The sequence below is a fragment of the Acyrthosiphon pisum genome, chromosome A1 (genome assembly GCF_005508785.2).
Source record: "Acyrthosiphon pisum isolate AL4f chromosome A1, pea_aphid_22Mar2018_4r6ur, whole genome shotgun sequence".
Taxonomy (NCBI): domain Eukaryota; kingdom Metazoa; phylum Arthropoda; class Insecta; order Hemiptera; family Aphididae; genus Acyrthosiphon; species Acyrthosiphon pisum.
In genome coordinates, this window is record NC_042494.1 from 114,640,386 (window position 1) to 114,661,598 (window position 21,213).

Here is a 21,213-nt window from a genome sequence, read left to right on the forward strand (position 1 = left end):
TGGCCGCAGTCACTATATAATGTATGGCGTATGTTGTGGTCCAACATTGTCCGACGTCGCAAGCTCCTGGATGGGTTACCATGCGAGCTCTTTGCGACGAATCCTCGTCCCTTATAAACACGTGTTCCTAAAACCAACCGTTACCTCCAAAAAATGCTAAAGATTGTCAATACTCAATATACAAAAAAAATAAAAATATTTTCCGGGAAACTTCTTTTTTATATTTACACACACGTGTCATGACCCTCCTAGACTTCTTTATACTCAAAAATAATTCACGTGCCATGCTGCACATGGTCTCCATAGGACTTCTAAAGAAGTACGTGAACAATTTAGAAATATCGATAAAATTGTATCGAATGTCAACAATTTGTTTAAAAAAGCACAATCACGTATGTTATATATATTTTTTTTCTTCAATGAATTGCATATTTTTCCATATTTTCCAAATTTTTACTGCATATTATAATATCACATGATATGATGTTTTTGAATGCATATGTATGCTCACATTTGAGTACTTTTAGCTCATAAAGATCCGAGCCTTGCTAATGAGAGTACGACACCAAAATATGCTTTCGACAAATTAAACTTTAAAATTATTGAAATTTATAAAATATTGCAAAATACTTTAAGGGCTTAAAACATCCATTAGTTATTATTTCAATAATAAAAAAAACTTAAGATTGCCGAAATTCATGTTTGGAGGCTTAACTATAAATTGTAGGCAGTACAAGTGTACAACACATTCACTATTATTGTTATCTACCTACTTTTTTGGTAATAATATACTGACAGTATGTTGAATGTTGACATTAATGAGTTGGTAATGACAATGTAAAATATATAACCATTCAATATTTGATTTAGATTTAAAGTATTAAAATGTATGATAAAAAATAAATGAATAATAAATTTAAACACACATACCTACAACTTCATTGTTCATAGCTCATACTATAAGCCATAAGGTTTTCCAATCGGTATACTATTGGCATTATTTATTTTACTTTTCACTATTACCTATACTCAATGATATTAAATGTTTTTAATTAATATTCATTTAATGGCCCAGGCACCAAGGCTACCTTCAAAAATAATTTAAAAAATGTATTTTATTTTAGTATTTAAGGCAAATCAAAAACACTACTAAAAGAGAGTACACAAAAGTCTTAATTATATAATATGCCAAAGAATAAAAATCGTCCTAAGCTACCTAGCACCATGACACCAAGAAATACGTTTTAAGAAAAAGAAATATAAAATGTTCTCCTAAGTTATGAAAACATTTTTAATTTAAATAAAAGTTATAAATGATGTAACTATTGTAAATACACAGACTACAGAATGTGCCAAAAAGAATACCACAACTTCAAAAGGCATATCGCGGCAACCAGACATTGTAGAGCTCTACTCTATAGTTGTTATAGTGCTTGGGAAGTTCTGAAGTTTCATTCAGTTGCTGAAAGATGTCATCAACAAACATTGATGATCTCAAAGGAAGAATAACTGCGGAAATTTAAACTGTTACGCCTGATATGCAGCCAGATAATGTGTAATGAATTAGAAATACCGGGTTGATATTGTTCGAGTGTCGCAAGGTGCACATTGAACATTTAAGATCGTGTCTTTACTGGGAAAAAAACTTTATTCTTTACTGTGTAAAAAGATTATTTGAAATAATATGCATTTTTCATATTTCATTAAATTAATAGAGATGTTCAAAGTTGTGGTAATATTTTTGACTTGCCTTGTATAATAGTAATTAATCAGTAACAAATGCAAAACATTCCATTAAGCGGGAAATTAGACTTTGTAGCTGAAGCGGATTATTAAAAATGTCTTCATTTGTATATTATGTAGGTATATTATGTATATTATATATAGGTATAGTCTGCCAGGTCGCGGGGGTCATAAGCTATAGATGTAATTGATAACCAGTTGTTTTTGGTCGATAAACGATGGGGGCCGGGTAGCTGTAATGCAAATCACGGTTCTCGATAATACGAAAAAAAAGTATATATTTATTCGATGATGGATACTATGTACCTATTATCCTATTATTGTTATATTAAAATAATTACTAAAGATATAACAATAGATTTTTTATATTACAGAGTCTAAACAAGCCATAGGTAGCTATTGAAATATAAATATAAAAAAAAATAATATGTAGTCTTAAATTTCTCTAACCTGAATTTCAAGTTTGTTCTAGGTACTTATTATTATTCATTCATCTGTACAATTTTACATTTATCAACATTATTAGTAAGTATGTCATAATAATGCTAAATGCTTATTCATGTAGTCTTAATGTTCAAGTTATAAATGTAGAATTAAGACCAATTTATTAAGCTACAAAAAAACAGGAATATTAAAAACTGTAATCTAAGCTTATTAAAATAATAGATTTTCAATAATAAATTATTTAATAATTGTATAAATAATAGTTAAATATAGGAATAATATATTAACTTAAAACGATTTCATCTACAAAACATTATAAATAATAATATTTTATATTAAATATTAACTTACTGCAGTTTGACTTGACTTACTTTTCGAATAAATAATAATCTTTGTTGGCAATAAACATATTTTTATTTACTAGATTACCTACGTTCTTTATTGTGAAACAACATCAAGGCATAATGCAAGTACCTATCATATAAGATAAATATAATATCAGACACACGAGTATTATGATTACGAATTATAACATTAATTAAAAAGGCTATTATAAGCTATAACAATTTAATTAATTAAATTAACTTCAACTGATTTTATCTTGTTTGTTTTTATTAATTAAATAAATATTTGCATATCTCACTGTATTATCATTATCTACCGTGATATTTTGGCCTTATGTACTAAAATATTTCATAAAAATATGTACTTTATGATACAATTATTGAAATAGGTAGACCTACTTTATGACACAAGGTAATTGTAATTTTGAAGAATACTTAACAGATAGATTTTAAAATCATACAAATATGATGAAAATAATTTAATGATAATTATAGGATAAAAAGTACTTACTTGGACCGTTTATAACAACGTACTAAATAAGAACCTAAAAATATCCACAATCTGAAAAAATATTATAACAGCAGTAAATTCGGTCAAGGAATCTTATGGAAAATTCGTTTTGGATACGCCGTGAGAATACTTCAAGGTTTTTATAATTTTTTTGTTTAATTTTACTCTCGATTATTTTGTATAACATGCAAAACTATAGGTGTAACAATTAGAAGGTTTATTGTTACATTTAATGCACTTCAAGAATTCAAATAATGTCTTAAAAATAGCGATTTGTAAACGTTGTGACACATAATAAATGTTAATAGTTATCCATATTCACTATTTATTTGAACATTAAAGTCTAGTCGAGTTTCGGTTAATCAGTTCCGCATTGTTTCCGTCTTCAGTGAACTATGAAACCCAAGTGTACAAAGAGGTAACTTCCGGACAAATCAACTACGTTTAAAAGTACAGCGTATCTATCGATAGTTCGCACAATTAATCTTGATCACAAGAATAAACCATCTAGTTGCTGTTTCAAAGGAATTATTTTTTTTGCCTTAAATTATGTTCAAGCTGGTCTTCGTTGCGATTATTTCGGGTTTCGTTTCAATGGTGCAGTGTGGTCCAATGCCGGAACAACGAATAGACGGCGGGCAAAATCGTAGGCAAGAACAACAAAAATATGCAGTTGACCACTTTACGACTGGACTGGTGGGGAATCCTAAAATTCGTGAAAATTACCTCAATTGCTTTTTAGATAATGGGCCGTGCAGTCCGGAAGCTAAGAATATTAAACGTAAGTATACATTAGAATTTATTGAAATAATTATAATAATTTATAAAAAAAGAAGGAAAGTAGGTAACCACTCTGCTGTACAGTAGGTGTCGAGCGTGCCTCGTCATATTGAGGAGTAAGTACACACTGTAAGTGTTATACTTGAATTCAATGATAAATCATTTGCAACATTGCATACAATAAATTATTTTGAGCGAAGACAGACGTCAGCCTACTAATTCTATATAGGTACTAAGTATATTTTACCATGTAATTATTTATTAATTTATTATTATTAAAGTAATTTATTTTACTATTGGTAATGCAGCAGGTTAATTTAATTGTTAACGAAAACATTGCATTTTAAAATGTCGTTGTGTGTAGGTATACAAAATGATAATATACGTTAAATGTTTCAAGTATCCCACGAACAATATTTTAAAATACAACAAAATAGTAAAAATCGTTATTCTTCGTTTAAATATTTAATTACACCAAAGTTTTAACTCAAAATGTTTATAAAAAAATATGCGTGTTGCGAGTACGCGTGTGAATAAAATGAAACTTCTTTCAGTCATTCAACCGATACAATTTGTATTAAATTATCAGACTAACATTTACATTTTACATTATTGAATAATTTCTGTGTTTTTATTTGTATTATCGGTATACCATTTGTGAATTATGAACTACATAATTATATGCACATTTTTACCAAAGTGTTTACTAGATCTAATCTGCTAACCACCTCAAAGTTAAAAATTGAATTATATATTTTACTACCGTAAAAGGCGATGAAAGATAGAAAAAAACACACATTAGTGTAAAATACTAAATTCAATATATTTATCGCTCCATTCAGAATTTAAAATACATTTCTATATGTTTTAAGTATAAGTAAAATTATAATTATATCTATGACTAGCTGATCCCGTGCACTTCGTTTCCCGGCAACCAATAATTATTATTATAATAGCTTCAAAACCCTTGGCAACCATTTATAAACAAAAATGTCCATCGGAAATCTCAAAATTCCTGTTTGAGCACCTCCCGGGGTTGGTCGTCTCCCTTTTTAAATTAGCCTATCTTCTGAAAAGAGGTCTAATCTATATATACATGTATACATAAATATATCTGATCCCGTGCATTTCGATGCCCATTAAAAATACCAACGATATATGAATAATCTGTTTTTTTATAATATAACGGTTACCATAACAACAATTTTAAACCAATAATTTTTATTATAATAGCTTAATAAACAAAAATGTCCATCGGAAATCTCAAAATTCCTGTTTGAGCACCTCCCGGGGTTGGTTCTCTCCCTTTTTAAATTAGCCTATCTTCTGCTCAGAGGTATAATCTATCTATGTATATAAAAATATCTGATCCCATTCACTTCGTTTCCCATTAAAATTGCCAACTCTATATGAATAATATGTTTTACATATCACCATCGCAACCATTTAAATGCAAAACATTCCATCGGAAATTTCAAAATAATATATAATTGGTTGCCATGGTAATATGGAGACACACACGGACGGAAATCTCAAAATAATATATAAATGGTTGCCATGGTAATATGGACACACACACACACATTAATTTTTATATATATAGATTAATATAAGTACATAAATTATAATGATTAATACTAAAGATAAATGCACATATTGAACGACTAATTATTATAATTAAATTTATATTATTATTTATAAAAGCAATCATTTTTGATAAAAATCTAAAAAATAATACCATAAAAGAAATTCACACCAATATAAATCTACTAAACATCTTTTATTTATTTTTTTAAATATTGTAATAATAATTACATAATTGGGTTAGGTATATTTAATAATTGCATATTTTAGACTTTAATAAAACCAAGTGGCTTGGCACGGCGAGTTGACTGCTACCAGTCACGCAATGTGACTGAGAGTAAGTAACGTCCGCTGCTACTAGTTCCCGGATGGGTGACCACTATAGGTGACTACTATAGTAGTAACCTTGCCACACCTACACGTGTTTGTTTGCCTTCCGTAACAACCATAACAACACCTTACCGTGCTAACTTTAACAAGCACAGTTCATAAGCCTACAAAAGCTAATGGCCAAAGTAGCCGGGCTTAAATTCAATAAAAAAAATTAAAAAAAATTAAACAAAAATTAAATATTTTAGCTGCAACTACGAAAGAAGCCAAAATGGTATAAGTATAGGCTTAAATAAGTTAAGTAATAACAATAATGTAATATTAGAATAATTATTATTCATAATATATTTCATACTTTTATCATAAATTAGTTCAACCGTTTACCGTAAGTATTACTAATAGAAAAATAAATTAATAGTATGAAGAGGACGCCACACAAAAATGTGTTGTTTCCGTCTTACACGTGCGTAACATAGAAAATTTACGCTCAGCAGATAACGTTTAGCTTCGGTAGTTTAAAAATTAGAGTGAATCGACCTATTATGAAACTTGATGGTAAGAACATTATCTTTGTTCGTATGTTAGTTTTTACGATTACACAGTTTTTATACGCATAACTTGCAAAAAAATTGAACTATCGTACAAAACCAACATACGAACACAGATAATGTTCTTACCATTAAGTTTCATAATAGGTCACTGGTCGATTCACTAAAATTTTTAAACTGAGTTGAACGTTATTTGCCGAGCGTAAATTGTCTTTGTTACGCACTCGTAGGATGGAGACAACAAAATGTCTGTGTGGCGTCCTCTTAATATAAATAAATTATTAAATGTCCTTAGAAATAAATAATTGAGGGTTGACACGCCGTTTCCGTTCGGAATTGTTTTTTGTATGCAATGATTTATCATTGATTTAAAATGTAACTATAATAATAATTAATAGTGACCAACTTAATGGCGAGGTATACGCGATAGGTACCTACCTATATTTTACAGTAAAACGACTTCTCGGTTTTTTTTTTATTGAATTACAACAATGGTTTAAAGTTTAAACTATTCAATACATATATGCCATAAATATATCTATTTTTTTCGAACGCATGTTCTTGACTCTGGTTTCTTACTTTTCAATGAGAAAATCAGAATCAATCTTTCATAAATACCAACTAGACTCAATTTTCAACAATGGTCTATGAGGAGGGGGTTGATGCAGAACGATCCCTATCTACTCATTTTTTAGTTTATATTTATCATCCCACCACTTATTTTTCCACGATGACAAATTATTCCCTGATAAATTGTACATCGTATATCAGGTCACTTAGGAAGTCAAGTTAAATTAATATTTATAAATTTTGAATAATCTCTATGTATAAAGGAAAGTGTACTTTACCAATAATCAACGCGGAGTCGAACCTATTTTAGTTATCGACTTGAAATTTCGAGGATAGATTTTTATAATAATTTCATCGGGCATTAAGAAAGGATTTGTCGAAATTTGCATTTTAAAGAGGTGCTCAAACAGGGATCTTGAGGTCCACGATGTGCACGGGATCAGCTAGTTCTATATAATAACACGATTTACTTAGGAACCTATAGTTGCAATAAAATCAAAAAATAACATAATAAGTATACGGTGTGGATCTAGAAATCTGAAATGGTGGGAGGGTTTTATTTTTCCATAAAAAATACAAATAAAATGTTAGTAGATACATATAATATATTACAAATAACATTAAAGATAAGATTTGATAACAATGTTAATATTTTTATTTATACATTAAAATTATGGATTTTGAGACGTATAAACTATTTATTATAAAAATAAATAGATAATATTTAACATTTCTAATGGGGGGAGGGCTAAAGCCCCTTAGCCCCCTTTGTATCCACGCCGGTACGTGTTTTAAGTAGAACAAGCATATTATATACTGTATTTTCGTACATAACTTTTGGTTTTCTATTGATCGATAAAACATTATGAATATTTTGAAAAATATATTCTGTACAAAAAACATTTTTAACAAAAAAGTAGGTCACTAGTATCTTGCTCAGCTACTCAGTACTCTGTAGTAAAAAATAGTTAAAAATACTTTTATGACATTTATATTTTATAATAATAACTTATTATGATGATAAAACTAACTGTTTAAGTTTTCATAATCAGAGATGGGCCCATGGGGTCTAGAAGCCCAGTCCCCCAAGAATTATGAGTGCTTATTACTGGATACTACCATCGAATATAAATATTACAAATACTGAATTTATAATCATATTATCACTTATATAGATTTAATACAATACAATTGAGGGGACTAAGGCGTCAGTTGCGATGCGCACCGTCGCCGGTTCGAACCTCGGCCACGGGCGGCCCTTATCTTCGATCAGTCACGGTATCTGGAGAATGATGCCGCCACCCCCCATGCGGGCATGCCATAGATACCTTCGGGTGCCCACATGAAAATTCTGCCAAACTAAAATACACGTGTTTAAAACCTACAGTACCCTCCTCCACAGTTAGAAACCACCCAATGGCCTAAGTTTCCGCGGAATAATTAATAAATAAAAAAAAATAATAATAATAAAATTGATTAAGCACACATTTTGTCATAGCAGGAATGGTTCCCGAAGCTATCCAAAATGAATGCGAACATTGCACTGAATTACAAAGAAAAGTGATTGAAAAAATGATGTGCTACCTGAATAATCACCAACCGGATATATTAAAAGAAGTAGCTGCCAAATTTGACCCGAATGGAGAATATATGAAGCAATATATTAATACCATAGAGCGGAATGGAAATGAACAGTTTTTGAATCCAAATCTACTCCAATACCAACCACAGCAAAATTCAAATCAACCACAACATAATCCAAACCAACCACAACAGAACCCAAACCAACCACAACAGAACCCAAACCAACCACAACAGAACCCAAACCAACCGCAGCAACATCAACATCAAAACCAATACCATCCACAACAAAATCTACACCAACCACAGCCCAATCTAAACCAACCACAGCCCAATCCAAACCAATCACAGCAACATCCAAACCCACAACAGCAACATCAACATCAATACCAACCACAACAAAATCCAAACCAACCACAACAACATCAACAGCAACATCAACATCAACATCAACACCAACACCAACACCAACCACAACAATACCAAAACCAACCACAACATCAACATGAACAACAATTAAAAGGAACGGTAATAACAACGGCACCTATATCTACGGTAACCAGGAAACCTTGACTCTAACTGTTCAAATTATGATTGTGTATTTGTGTACGAATTAGAGTTAAAATTACTGTTATTTATCCCACAAGGCAATTACAAACTGAATGAGTAAAAAAATATATGTAATAACGGTTATTTTTTTCCGTCATATTATTTACATGTCAAACTCAATGATTATATTTAAAAAAATGAATTCATATTTATGTTAATAAACATATACTTGCGTAAATATTGATAATGGAAATACATATTTTATAATTAATTAATTATTACTACAATATTACCTATATATGATGCAATACATTGTTTTATGATGCGTAGTTTTGTACAAAAACATAGTTTATGAATGTTAATTAATAAATCATATTATATACATAATATTACCTATTTTAAATAAATTACAATTTTAAAAAACAAAAACTAGATTTTAATCAATTTATTTATCTGAAGTTTATATTAATGTAGTTTATAATAGGTAATGATGGCTGTAATAAATAGTTAAAAAATATACATATGTTTGGTTTTAATAAACTAAAAACAGTAAAATTAAAAAAAATATTTTTAATAAATTATATTACACATTTACCCTACCTACTATTATATATTATTTAAACAATAAATATTATATAAGTTTTTACGATATTATATTTTTATCAAATAAACCTACTCAGGTACCTTGTTAATTTTAAATAAAATAATAAATCTGAACCGTTGATTACTGTTTTATACCGAATAAAAGGATTATGTGTTGCATAATGCATTATTCATTTTTCATATAGATAGATTGAGATGAATTATTACTCTTACAAAGAAAATTATTTTTATGAAGTTATGCAATTAATAGTAAATATATCACATTGTATACATAATACTCAAGGAATTCAGCTACCATGTTTTACATAGTTTTGCTTGGCTCCATGCTGCCATCTGAAGTTCCTTGAACATAATAATGGTTCCTTGATATTCCAATCGACAGCGCACTGCATGATTTGAGTTTTTATTTTTGCGTTTTCTGTTTATGACCGGTTTTGTGTAGTTGTTTTATTTATTTACGTTTGCTGTATCATATGCACCATTATAAAAATATATCTTTGAAATCGGAATGTAAATTCATTTAACGATTGAAACCAACATATGGCGTTATAATATTATTATTTCAAATATTATTTTGAAATTTGTTATTTGATATTTTAAATATCTCCATGTACTTGTTTGACTTGTAAGTTGTAAACAACTTATATAGATGTGTAATGGTACATATTATACACCTTATGTTTATTTATATATATTTTAAATACAGTTTTCTGTAAACAAGCAAACATACTTTTGATAAAATAATCAAACTATTAAACAGAGTCGTACAAGTAGAGTTATTGAAGTAGTAGCCATAGTTGCCGTGGCAACTGTTTGATATCGGACTGAATCACAATTTAATACCATATCCTTGATTGTTATAAACTTAATATTATAGATCTTTGAATCTTAATTGTTTTCTATTACTTAAGTACTTACATAATAATTGTTTACACACATACATTTACAAGTTATAGATGAATACTTTATTAAGTATTCAAATTATTTAAAAAATATATATAATTATATTGTATTTTTATAATTCATATAATTATTTAAAATGAAAGTTGTTTAATTGTATATGATTAATAATTTGGACACGCATATTTATTATGTATAACGATCAAATCATCATAATAAATATACATTTTCGCTGAGTATGGATTTCGGGTATTTTTTGAATAACTATAAACATTTTATACTATTTAAAGTATTTATTTAAAAAAATGACTAAAAGTTTTGAAGAACCAATTAAGTAGAAACCTAGGCAAACTTCTATGTCAAGGTTTTATTAAAATTTCGTTCACAAAATCAATATTTTACAGTTTATATGATATATTAATTTATTAATGTGCATATAAATATAATTTTTTAATGATATTCGCGATTGAACTCAATATTTCTGAATGGCTAGCGACTGAACACACAAAGTAGAAGTTGATATATAATTATGTATGTTAGCTATCGCCATAACGTCGGGAGATGAGCGGGTGAAATTAAAAACAGCAATCTGGCGTCCATGTTTGCGCAGGATGACGGTGCCCTTGAGATGTGCACGTTTTTTTTTTACTACGTTTCCGTTTCGCGTCCAACAACAACAGACGTTCTTAAGTGCGAATCAGTTAAACATCGGTCGATCCGTTATTTTTATACTAAAATCCACGTTAAACAGTCGTAACAACTTTATACGTGTAAAAGTTGGTCTAATAAAATAAAAATAAAAATAAATTGAAAACGTTCGTGTTTATTTGTTCGGTTTCATAGACGACTTAATGTAACTACAACAGTACACATGAATTTGTTAGCGATTTTTTGTTATATAACCATGATGTGTGACTCTCAATTTAGGCGACTTGAGCAACCGACTGCGATCCCTCAAGTCAAGCGAATTGAGCAACCGGCTACGATCGCAACACGGATCGGACAGGCTACGATTGCACCTAAGTTCGGACAGCCTACGATCGCACCTCGGTTTGGCCAAGCTACGGTCGCACCTCAGATAGGAGAGGCTGCGATCGGTCCTCGGATCGGACAAAGTTTTCAGAGTGTGAATAACAGCGTGTCACCAACCACCGATGGACGTAAAACCACCAGAGAAACGTCGTCATATCCAACTCGATACGATTTCATTGATATTGAAGCTGTTATGAACAATGAACGAATCATAAAAATTCTTTTCAATTGTGTTATGAACCAAGGGCCGTGTACCAGAGAGGGTTTGGAGCTCAAAAGTAAGCCCTTGATAAAATGAATACTGTTTTTTATACAATATATATATTCAACAGCATAAATCGTGTAACGTCCATAATTCATATAGGATTACTCTGTACCTAATTATAAAATAGTCTAAATAAATCTGAAAGAGTTGACGAAATTTATATCCATATTTAATAGTAATCATTCTTATTTTTAAGTATTTGATCAGTCTTAATACATGTTTTGAAAAACTATTTCATAAGGTTTTCATATTATTTTACTTTGACGAATACGTTGAATTGGGATTAAGATGAATAGTAGTATCCTAATTATATGATGTTAAATTATTAATTATGGTATGGAACCAAAATTATTGAATTTATGTTATTTTTTTATATCAAAGAATGTCAAATTATCGTTTTCTGATAAAAACCAAAAACGGTTATTGTATACTTTTTATTTTACATAGAATTGAAGGTTTCTTTTTAATATATTATGAAATTGTTGTATATATAGGTTTAAGGTTATCTACTAATATTATATATATAAATAAATAAATAAATCCACCATATTAATAATGAATTATTACACAATAATATAATATAGTATAATATAACTTATGAGTAATAAATTCAAAAAAATTATATTTATATTTATATAATATTTGAATATTTCTTCGTTCAATAAATACCTAATAACAGTTTCAATAATACCTACAGTTATAATAGTACTAACAAAAGTAGGGGAATAAGTATACTAATTATCAATTTTAATTAATAGTTTATGATGTCTCAATTTTTAAAATAGTTAAGTCAGGAGATACAAATAATCTATTAGAATATTAGAAAAGAACGAAAAAACAAAAATGTACGATTAAATAAATGAAAAATAAACATATAATTAAATGACAAACATGTTTTCTAATAATAAGTACCTATATATGATAAAAAAAAAAACTTTCAGAACTACAAATTCCGTATTTGTCTAACTCCTCAGTAAAGTAGCACACTAAAGCATATGCATCTTAGTTTTTGTGATTTATGCGGTTCTTATATCCTTATAATAAAAATCAATTTATCTGTACGTCATTAAAAGCTTTTCCAGTATTATGACCATTATATTTTTTTTTGTTCACGAAGGAAGCTATATGACTTAGTTTTAATTATTTTCACTATAATAAATTTATATCAACACTCAATGATTCACTATCTGAAATTAAAAAAAATTATATTTTATTTTTTTAAATTTATATTTAATCTTATAGAGGAAGACTAAAAGCTATGTATTCGAATATGAATACGTTCAAAGGAATACTTAAACAATTGATTTATTTGATGAATTATGTTAATCATTAACCAAAGATAATGTTTACTTCCGCGTTAATCATATACCTATACTTAACATAATCTGATAATCATATTGGTTAATGTTGTAATACGAACAAATGCAATCGAAACATTTAGTGAAGTGTTTGATGATATCAGATAAAATGATGATATATTTTGTTTATTATTTATTATTATTATTATTATTATTTTTATGATTTGCAATAAACGCACTTTTAATCAATTTATTTTGTGTATACAAATCTATCCTAAATAATATATGGTCGCAAGGGTTGAAGAGTTGGGTCATAACGTTAATTTTTTATTCACATTGATTGTATGAAACATTAAGAAATCGATTATAAATATATGTTTTGTACACAAATAATGATATTTTTTCTTTTTGTAAAAATTAAAAAAAAATACAATTGAATACAAAAATATAAATTTAAAAAATATTCAGAATACATTAATTAAAAAAAATATAAATAAATTAAAAATAAATAAATAAATAGTGTTAATTATAATTTATTTTTATTTGTCTGTGTTCTGTGAAGATATATATTTTTTTAAATAAGATTATTTGGATTATTACTGTCCTTGAAAAAATCTTGGCTCATAATACAACTTTTATTTATTTATCGTGGTCCAAGAACTATATACAGGTAGATGCATAAAGAATGTCTTCCATGTTTGTCATTATTTATAAACCAATATTTTTCTAAATAAGATATTTACATTTTTATATAATAGAAACATTTATTTATTTGTATGGTATACTTATGCTTAAACTAAAAACGAAATTCATTTTCGTAAATTGTATAAATTAGTATGCCTAATTTTTCTAAATAAAATAATACTTAAAATATCAAATTCCATTTATTAATAGATATAACTATATTGTATAGGATTCTGAATTTACAATATTATAACAATTATAATACTGTATTGCTATAAATACAATTAATGTATTCATTATTTTTAGGAGTTTTAAAATTTAAAAATTATTTATTTATTTTGAAGTTTGAGGAGTAAATAAAAAAAAGTATACTGACAGATAGTTATAATAAGCAAAAGTATGAATTTAAATGTAATTTTACGAAATTTTTATACGATTTTTCTGAATCGACGCGGGAATTAAAAAAATTTAAAACGCATTAAATGCTAATTTAGCTTGTATAAAATAATATTCCTTATCATTTACGTTCAATCTTGATTTTTAAAAAAAAATTCCAAACCTATTTAATTAAAATGTTAATTTTATACCTACCTACTAGTTAAAATTAAATTTCAGTTCAATTGTTGTATAATAGATATAATATTTGTAATTTGCAGATACTTCCTCCATATTTAAACATTAAAAGTACCTAATAATTATAAGTATAATTATAAACACTAAGACTGTTTTATTTTGAATATATAAAACTACCCGTAAAACAAAACTTATTAAAATTAATTTATGGATATAATATATAAGAAATAATATACGCTGTAGTTAATTACGTTTTCGTATTTTAAATGTATTTACAAATATTATATTAACTAGCTAAATTAACAATGTATGTGGGATCTTGTATTCAATTTTAAAGCTATTTGAACTAACCTTAACATTTTTATCAAAACTTTTTTTTTTTTTCCTATATTATTATATACACAATCTGTACCTCATGGGTACAATATAAGAATATTATCTGAGATAAATAAAAAAAAAATATGAATAAGCTTGATAAAAGCAGCCACCCACAGTGATGACACTTAAAAATTGAGGTTATGAATTTATGAATTTATTTGTTTTTTATATTATAATATTAAGTTAGATAGCATATGTCTACACCAGTTGCGTTTTAAACGTCTTGGAGGATTACCCGGAATAACATTTGCTGAAAGAGCTTTAATTAAAAGATTGGAATGAGTTGCAAGCCGATTATGGAATTTTTTATAATAAGTGACTTATCAAAACTTAAAAAAAAACACGAAAAAATTTCAAAAATATTAAATGCCTATAAATAGCTTAAATGATAAAAGTTTAAAGAAGCATCAACGATACCTAAAGGGGGAAAAAAGGGGCAAATATTTAGAAAGTTGTATTAATTATAGAAAATAATAATTTAAATAACAGTGGAATTTTTAATTTTCTACGATTAATACTTTTTGAATGGGTACAATAACAAAACTAAAATCGTTATTTTACTAGTGAAGATTAAAATTTGTCAAAATTTAAACTTCAGAAGCCCATATAAAATATTTGTGGAATTACACTCAAATTTTTTTTTAGTATCTGTAATAACTTATGAGAAAATTTGTATTACATTTTTTTAAACTTAGATGTGAATATTAAAAACGGGAAACTCTGTTACCTACTGGACCTATCCATTGTATCTCGGCATTGAGTAAGTTACCGTAATTTTTCGTTTAAATACACAATTTTGTCATAATTTTAGCTTAAAATATTTATTAATAAAACCAGCGCCAATGTATCTTTATTAGTTTATTACTTTTAAATAAATATAAATATATAACAACGACTTATGAGGAACATTATATTGTACTTTCATACTTTTTGACTAAGCGAAACAATTATTTATCTACAATTAATGAAAAAAAATTAATACTTCACTATAAATAACTCAAAAAAAGAAAAAATATTTTGAAAATTATACCATCTATATAAAATGTTTATATAAATATTTAGTTAAAATTTTAAATATTTATAGTTTTTACGAAAAAAAAACAAACTGATTTTGTCGAAAGATAGTTTTGCGTAAAATTCCAGTTTTTCCTTCATCTTTATTGGCTTCAAAATTTGTTGTTATTAGTCTTTTGTTTTAAAATGTAGGTTTATCAAACGTATTAATTTTAAATATTTACAAAAATTTAATTGAACACAATAATGTCATGATCTTTTCAACATTTTTTGTTCAAACAGTATAGGCGTACTGGTATAGGCGTTTTTCACCAATTATAATGTATAAGTTATTTTTTTAAAAGCTTAGATGAAGAAATAATATTGGAACAACATTTTATGGAATGCCCCTGTCATTGTGTCACTTATATAAATACTTATATTCATCTTTTTAATTTTTAGTTTGAAATTTGATTTTTATAAATTGAATATGACGACATTAAATAAAGTTAAACCTTAAAAAATATTACTATATAAAATGGTAAAATATAATATTATTTTCAAAATTGTTTTTTTATTTTTATTTTATGATATTACACCAGAATCTTTATTAATATGTATATTAAATATAAGAGATGAAAATAGTTAAAATAGTTTATTCAAAATTACATTACGTATTAAAATTAAATATAATTAAATATAATTTATTGAATACATATGACCGAATCTAAAATATAATTATTCAAACACGAGAAACGATAAACCGGATAATTCAAATAGTTTAGTTATTAATTAATTTATATATAAATATAGGTATAGATAATTATAATATAATAGTTGTGATATAACAAAGAAGGTCAACCTTATTCTCAAAAATAAGATGGTACTTTTAAATACATTTTGGATAAAATTTCTGGTAAATCTATAGGTCCATTTAACAGTTTAAATAAAAATGTACCTATAGGTAAAGTAAAAACTAGAAGTCTTTATGTCAATGGTTTAAGACAAATAAGACTCTAGAGAGAAAGCAACTTCGTCACGCATATCAATTGGCATAATTGTATATCAGCTTCGAAAGCACAAAAGTGTAGGAATCTTTCCTGTTTTTATTTCAAGTATATCAATTAAGCCTGGATGATGGGTACCAAAAAAGTAAAATCTGTAGAAAAATATAATACTCTTAACCTTAAGCTATGTATTATAAACTCCATGTAAAATTTGTTTAATGAAATCCAAAACATGTAATCTTTTGCTATATATTATCAAAAGATAGATCTGCAGAAAGAATAATTCCAAGGTCACAAATAGTAATGACTGCAGATTTCATGAAAATGCCACATATATACCTTGACGTGAATTAATTGACCTTCTGGATCAATTAAATGGTATATACACACACATTTATAGACATTCATGATAAACTTTTTAAAACACAGCACTTAAAAATCTATTTTTGACTCTTAATTAAGTGCAATAACCCCATCGTCAGTATATATAGATACCAAAAATATTTTTATCTTCCGCAAACGACAAAAAAAATTACATGATTTTAGACATTTTACCAAGTCCAAATCATTAATAAATACTAAAAAAAAAATGGTGAGAAGTAAGGAATAACAGAAAAATATTCCTAGAAACAAAACTATAGTTTTTTTTCTTATTGAGTCCTAGGTCTACATAAGAGAACAACAAAGACAATTAATAGTTTCTTACACCAAGTTTATCTAATCTTGTTTTAAGTAAATCATAATCAGTTTTATTTAAGGTTTTTAGGAGATAGGTGTAGATCACATTGACCTGTTGCCCAGGTGCAATAATGTCCTTTAAAAAAGAGTATATAATAATCCGCGATACGAAAACTAACCGGTAACCCACACAACCCGTGTTCCATAGAACACGGTTGGACAGTGGTTCTCAGACTAAACCAGTTACTGTAGTTATGCGTTGCACGTATCTACTCCCCAATGTTTATAATAACCACTCAAACGAAACTAGGTTCGTGACGGTAACCGGCTACTTTTCGTGTCGCAGACTATTACGGTATCTATATTAAGGTTTTCGTTACTGTAAATTTAGTAGATCGGAAACCATGCTGTTCGTAAATTAATATTTTTGCAAAAACATTAGAAAATACAAAATCTAAAATTGTTCAAACAACTTTAGACGTCAGTTGTTTTACTAAGTTTAGAAATAGGTTTATAATTAGTTACTTAAGATGTCACCAGTCACCTGATTTTAATATAGGAGTGACAAACATAAAACTAACTTTCCATTTTCCAAGCAATAAAGAAAGCCCTAATAAAAAGAAGCAATGCATTTGTCTGACAAGCTTCACCAGATTAGGATGCGTAAGACAATAAAAATTACATAGATGATTAACACTATTAACACTGTAACTGAATAGGTAAATTAAGTATCCTTTTATGAGTGTTATCCTCAATAATGGTACAGATGAGTACATGAATACACGGATAAAGAGTTTAAAATATTTAAAATAATATTATTTTTATCCTTAAGACATAAAGAATGTACCTCGAGACTCTTTGGAAATGTCAAAGTCAACCAACTGGTTTACAGAGTGTGCCAATTAAAGTGGGCGCTCTAATTGAACAATTCTTTCCCTGAGAGATTGAACTGCATAAGAACCGTGTTTTCTTACTTGACCTGGTTAAACAGGCTTAATATATTATCGAAGGATTGTTTAAATTCTTTGAAAGTTGAATCAAAGCTAGATAACTTCTATTTTTTACCCGTGTTATATCATATAACTTATATGAATTGACTTTTGACTCGATTGTTCACAGTATAATGACCAAATATCATTAAAACTAATATTTTTATTAGCCAAATATCTAGTAGAAATTGTAAGGTAAGATCGATGGTAAGCAGTGGAGTTTTTACGGGGGGGATTTTGGGGGTAGATCCGACTTAGGGATTTTTTTTTAAATATTAACAATTATTTTAGAGTATCTTTTGATGGTTTTTCCCAATTTTGTAAATATTGTAAGAAAAAACGAATAAGTTGAAACATAATAAAAAAAAATGTAGGTACCCTTATATCTTACTGTTATTGCGCCGTTGCGACTGAAACTCTGTGACAAGCAGGCTGTACAGTCATAAATTTGTAATATAAAAACAAGATATTTTTAGACTAAAATACTAAAATTACAATATAATATATCATCGAATTGTATTACACTAGCTAATTGTAATTACCTAATTGTATTACATGTTTACATATTTACGTAAAAACGTTAGTATATTTATTTTAAACTTAGTACCTACCTACTGGCTATTATAATAATAGTCAGTTTTTGAACTTGTGGTATACTGGTGATTACATTTTAGTTGTTTGTATTAAATTTATTTTAAAAATAACAATAGATATGAATATGAATACAGTTATTGGTGAACTGGCCACCAATGAATCTTGAAAGAAAACTTGATTTTTATTACATTTTTTTATTATTTTAGATCTAATAAAAATAATCAATACGATGTACTAAAAACAATGACTAATTGTGTTAGTTGATATTCAATGTATAGATTGTCGTGTATACTAAACATCAGTTGTTAGGAGTCCTAGGACTCCGCGATAGTAATCTAGGGGCTCTGTGGACATACCTATCTGAATTAAATTAAATTAAAATAATATATATGTATCATGTATTCATGTTTATTTGATTAATAACCACTGCTACATTCTACTACTTCCATATTCATATACGTGATTTAATGCCTTATACCGAGTTCAAATCTTGACAAAATACCTAAAAATCACGAAAATTTGCAAACTATTTTGTGTTAGAAATTCATAACAATTTTTCTTTTTAAATCTAAGATTTTAAAATGTAATATTTTATACTTATAGATTTCTCATAAGTTTGTCTACCTTTATCAAAAAAAAAAAAAAAATGCCTGCAAGGGAGTCAAATTAAACTTTTATGAGCATTTGAAGTTCATATTTTTACAACACTGGATGTTCAGTGGATTTCTCATGTAGCGATTTTCTTATTTTATTGTATTACAAAAACGAATAACTGTAGATACATAAAACTGTCACCGAATGTTTATATATTAATTTTATATACATCATACAAATTTTAAAATATTTTGACTCTTTTTGAGCTGTTTATGGATATTTTCAGTTTTCAATTAGTAAAAATTAATCCTGTACACATACATTCTAAATAAATTAATAATTAATAATTTAACAACAATTATAAATATGTATAGCTTATTTTAAAATATATAAATTTTAAAAATATAATTTTCCTATTTAATAATATATAGTATATATTCAATCAAAAAAAAAACTTTTCATAAAATATGTACATTCTTCTCATATATCGTTCTCCAATAATAACAATAATTTTTATTTCAACTACCAATAGGAGGATATTTCATTTTTAACAATTTTTTAATGCATTGAAATAAATACAATACATTTTTTGCTAAAATGTTTATGAGTGTTTAACAATCAGTGCCAAATAAATGATTTCATTATGGCACACATAACGTTAGTTATGTTATTGTAACCGACTGATTTGTACCTACTCATTCAATAATAAATTGTAATATTAATTCAATTCTTTGTTTATTCTATAAATTATGTAAAATTAAGTAATACGATCTTATTTTATCAAGACTTAGGCTTCGGTAGCTAATCATTGTGCTAAAATAACAAAAAAATTTTCCAATACAATTAAATGAGTTTACAAACCAATTTAATTGCAAACTTAAATTACCAGTTGTTATTAAAATGTTTGATTGTTTTATTTATTATGATTCATTAAATTGAAATTACATTATGGTTTCAGGGATTGTTCCGGATGCAATACAAACAGAATGTGCTAAATGTAATGATAGACAAAGAAAACAAGCAGGGAAAGTTTTGGCTCATTTACTACAGTATAAACCAGAGTATTGGAACATGTTGGTGAAAAAATTTGATCCAAATAATGTATATTTGAGAAAGTATATGGCAGACAATGATGACGATGAGAAATTATCTCTTCAAAAACTTACCAACAATACTACCAAATAAAACTATATGTTTAGTTCTAATTTGATTATAGAACAAATAATTTTATTGACATATATTTTCTTTTGAATATATGTATTTTAAATTATATAAAATAAGTCAGTCAATAAACCTATAGAATTAGAAGTAGATTTAAAAATATAAGATAATATAATATCTCAAACATACATTTTTGATACTAATTAATAGTTTTTTTTATTTCATACACATTTGTAAATTGTCATTATATTAAATTGCTGTATTATGATATTCCTACTGATAGGTTATTAATTATTATATTATTATATTATTTTATGTATATTTAGTATTAATTTATCATTTTTTATCGTATTATATTGATCTTAAATTTTTTTAATACTATGGTCTAAAAATAAATTATCTTGAGTCAATAAATGTTTTAAACTGTGATGCTAATTTGGCTGTGTACCGTAATCTATCTGGTTGCAACTTGTAGAGAAA

At 27.0% G+C, this 21,213-nt stretch overlaps 1 protein-coding gene across 1 annotated transcript; it reads left to right on the plus strand.

The window, feature by feature from the left end:
* The first annotated feature begins 11,195 nt into the window (after positions 1 to 11,195).
* Positions 11,196 to 21,168, plus strand: ORF4 (chemosensory protein-like). The gene is given in 2 exon segments (NM_001126178.2): positions 11,196 to 11,797; positions 20,531 to 21,168. Coding segments are annotated over 2 exon segments (666 nt in total). The 5' UTR covers positions 11,196 to 11,358; the 3' UTR covers positions 20,758 to 21,168.
* Positions 21,169 to 21,213: the final 45 nt, after the last annotated feature.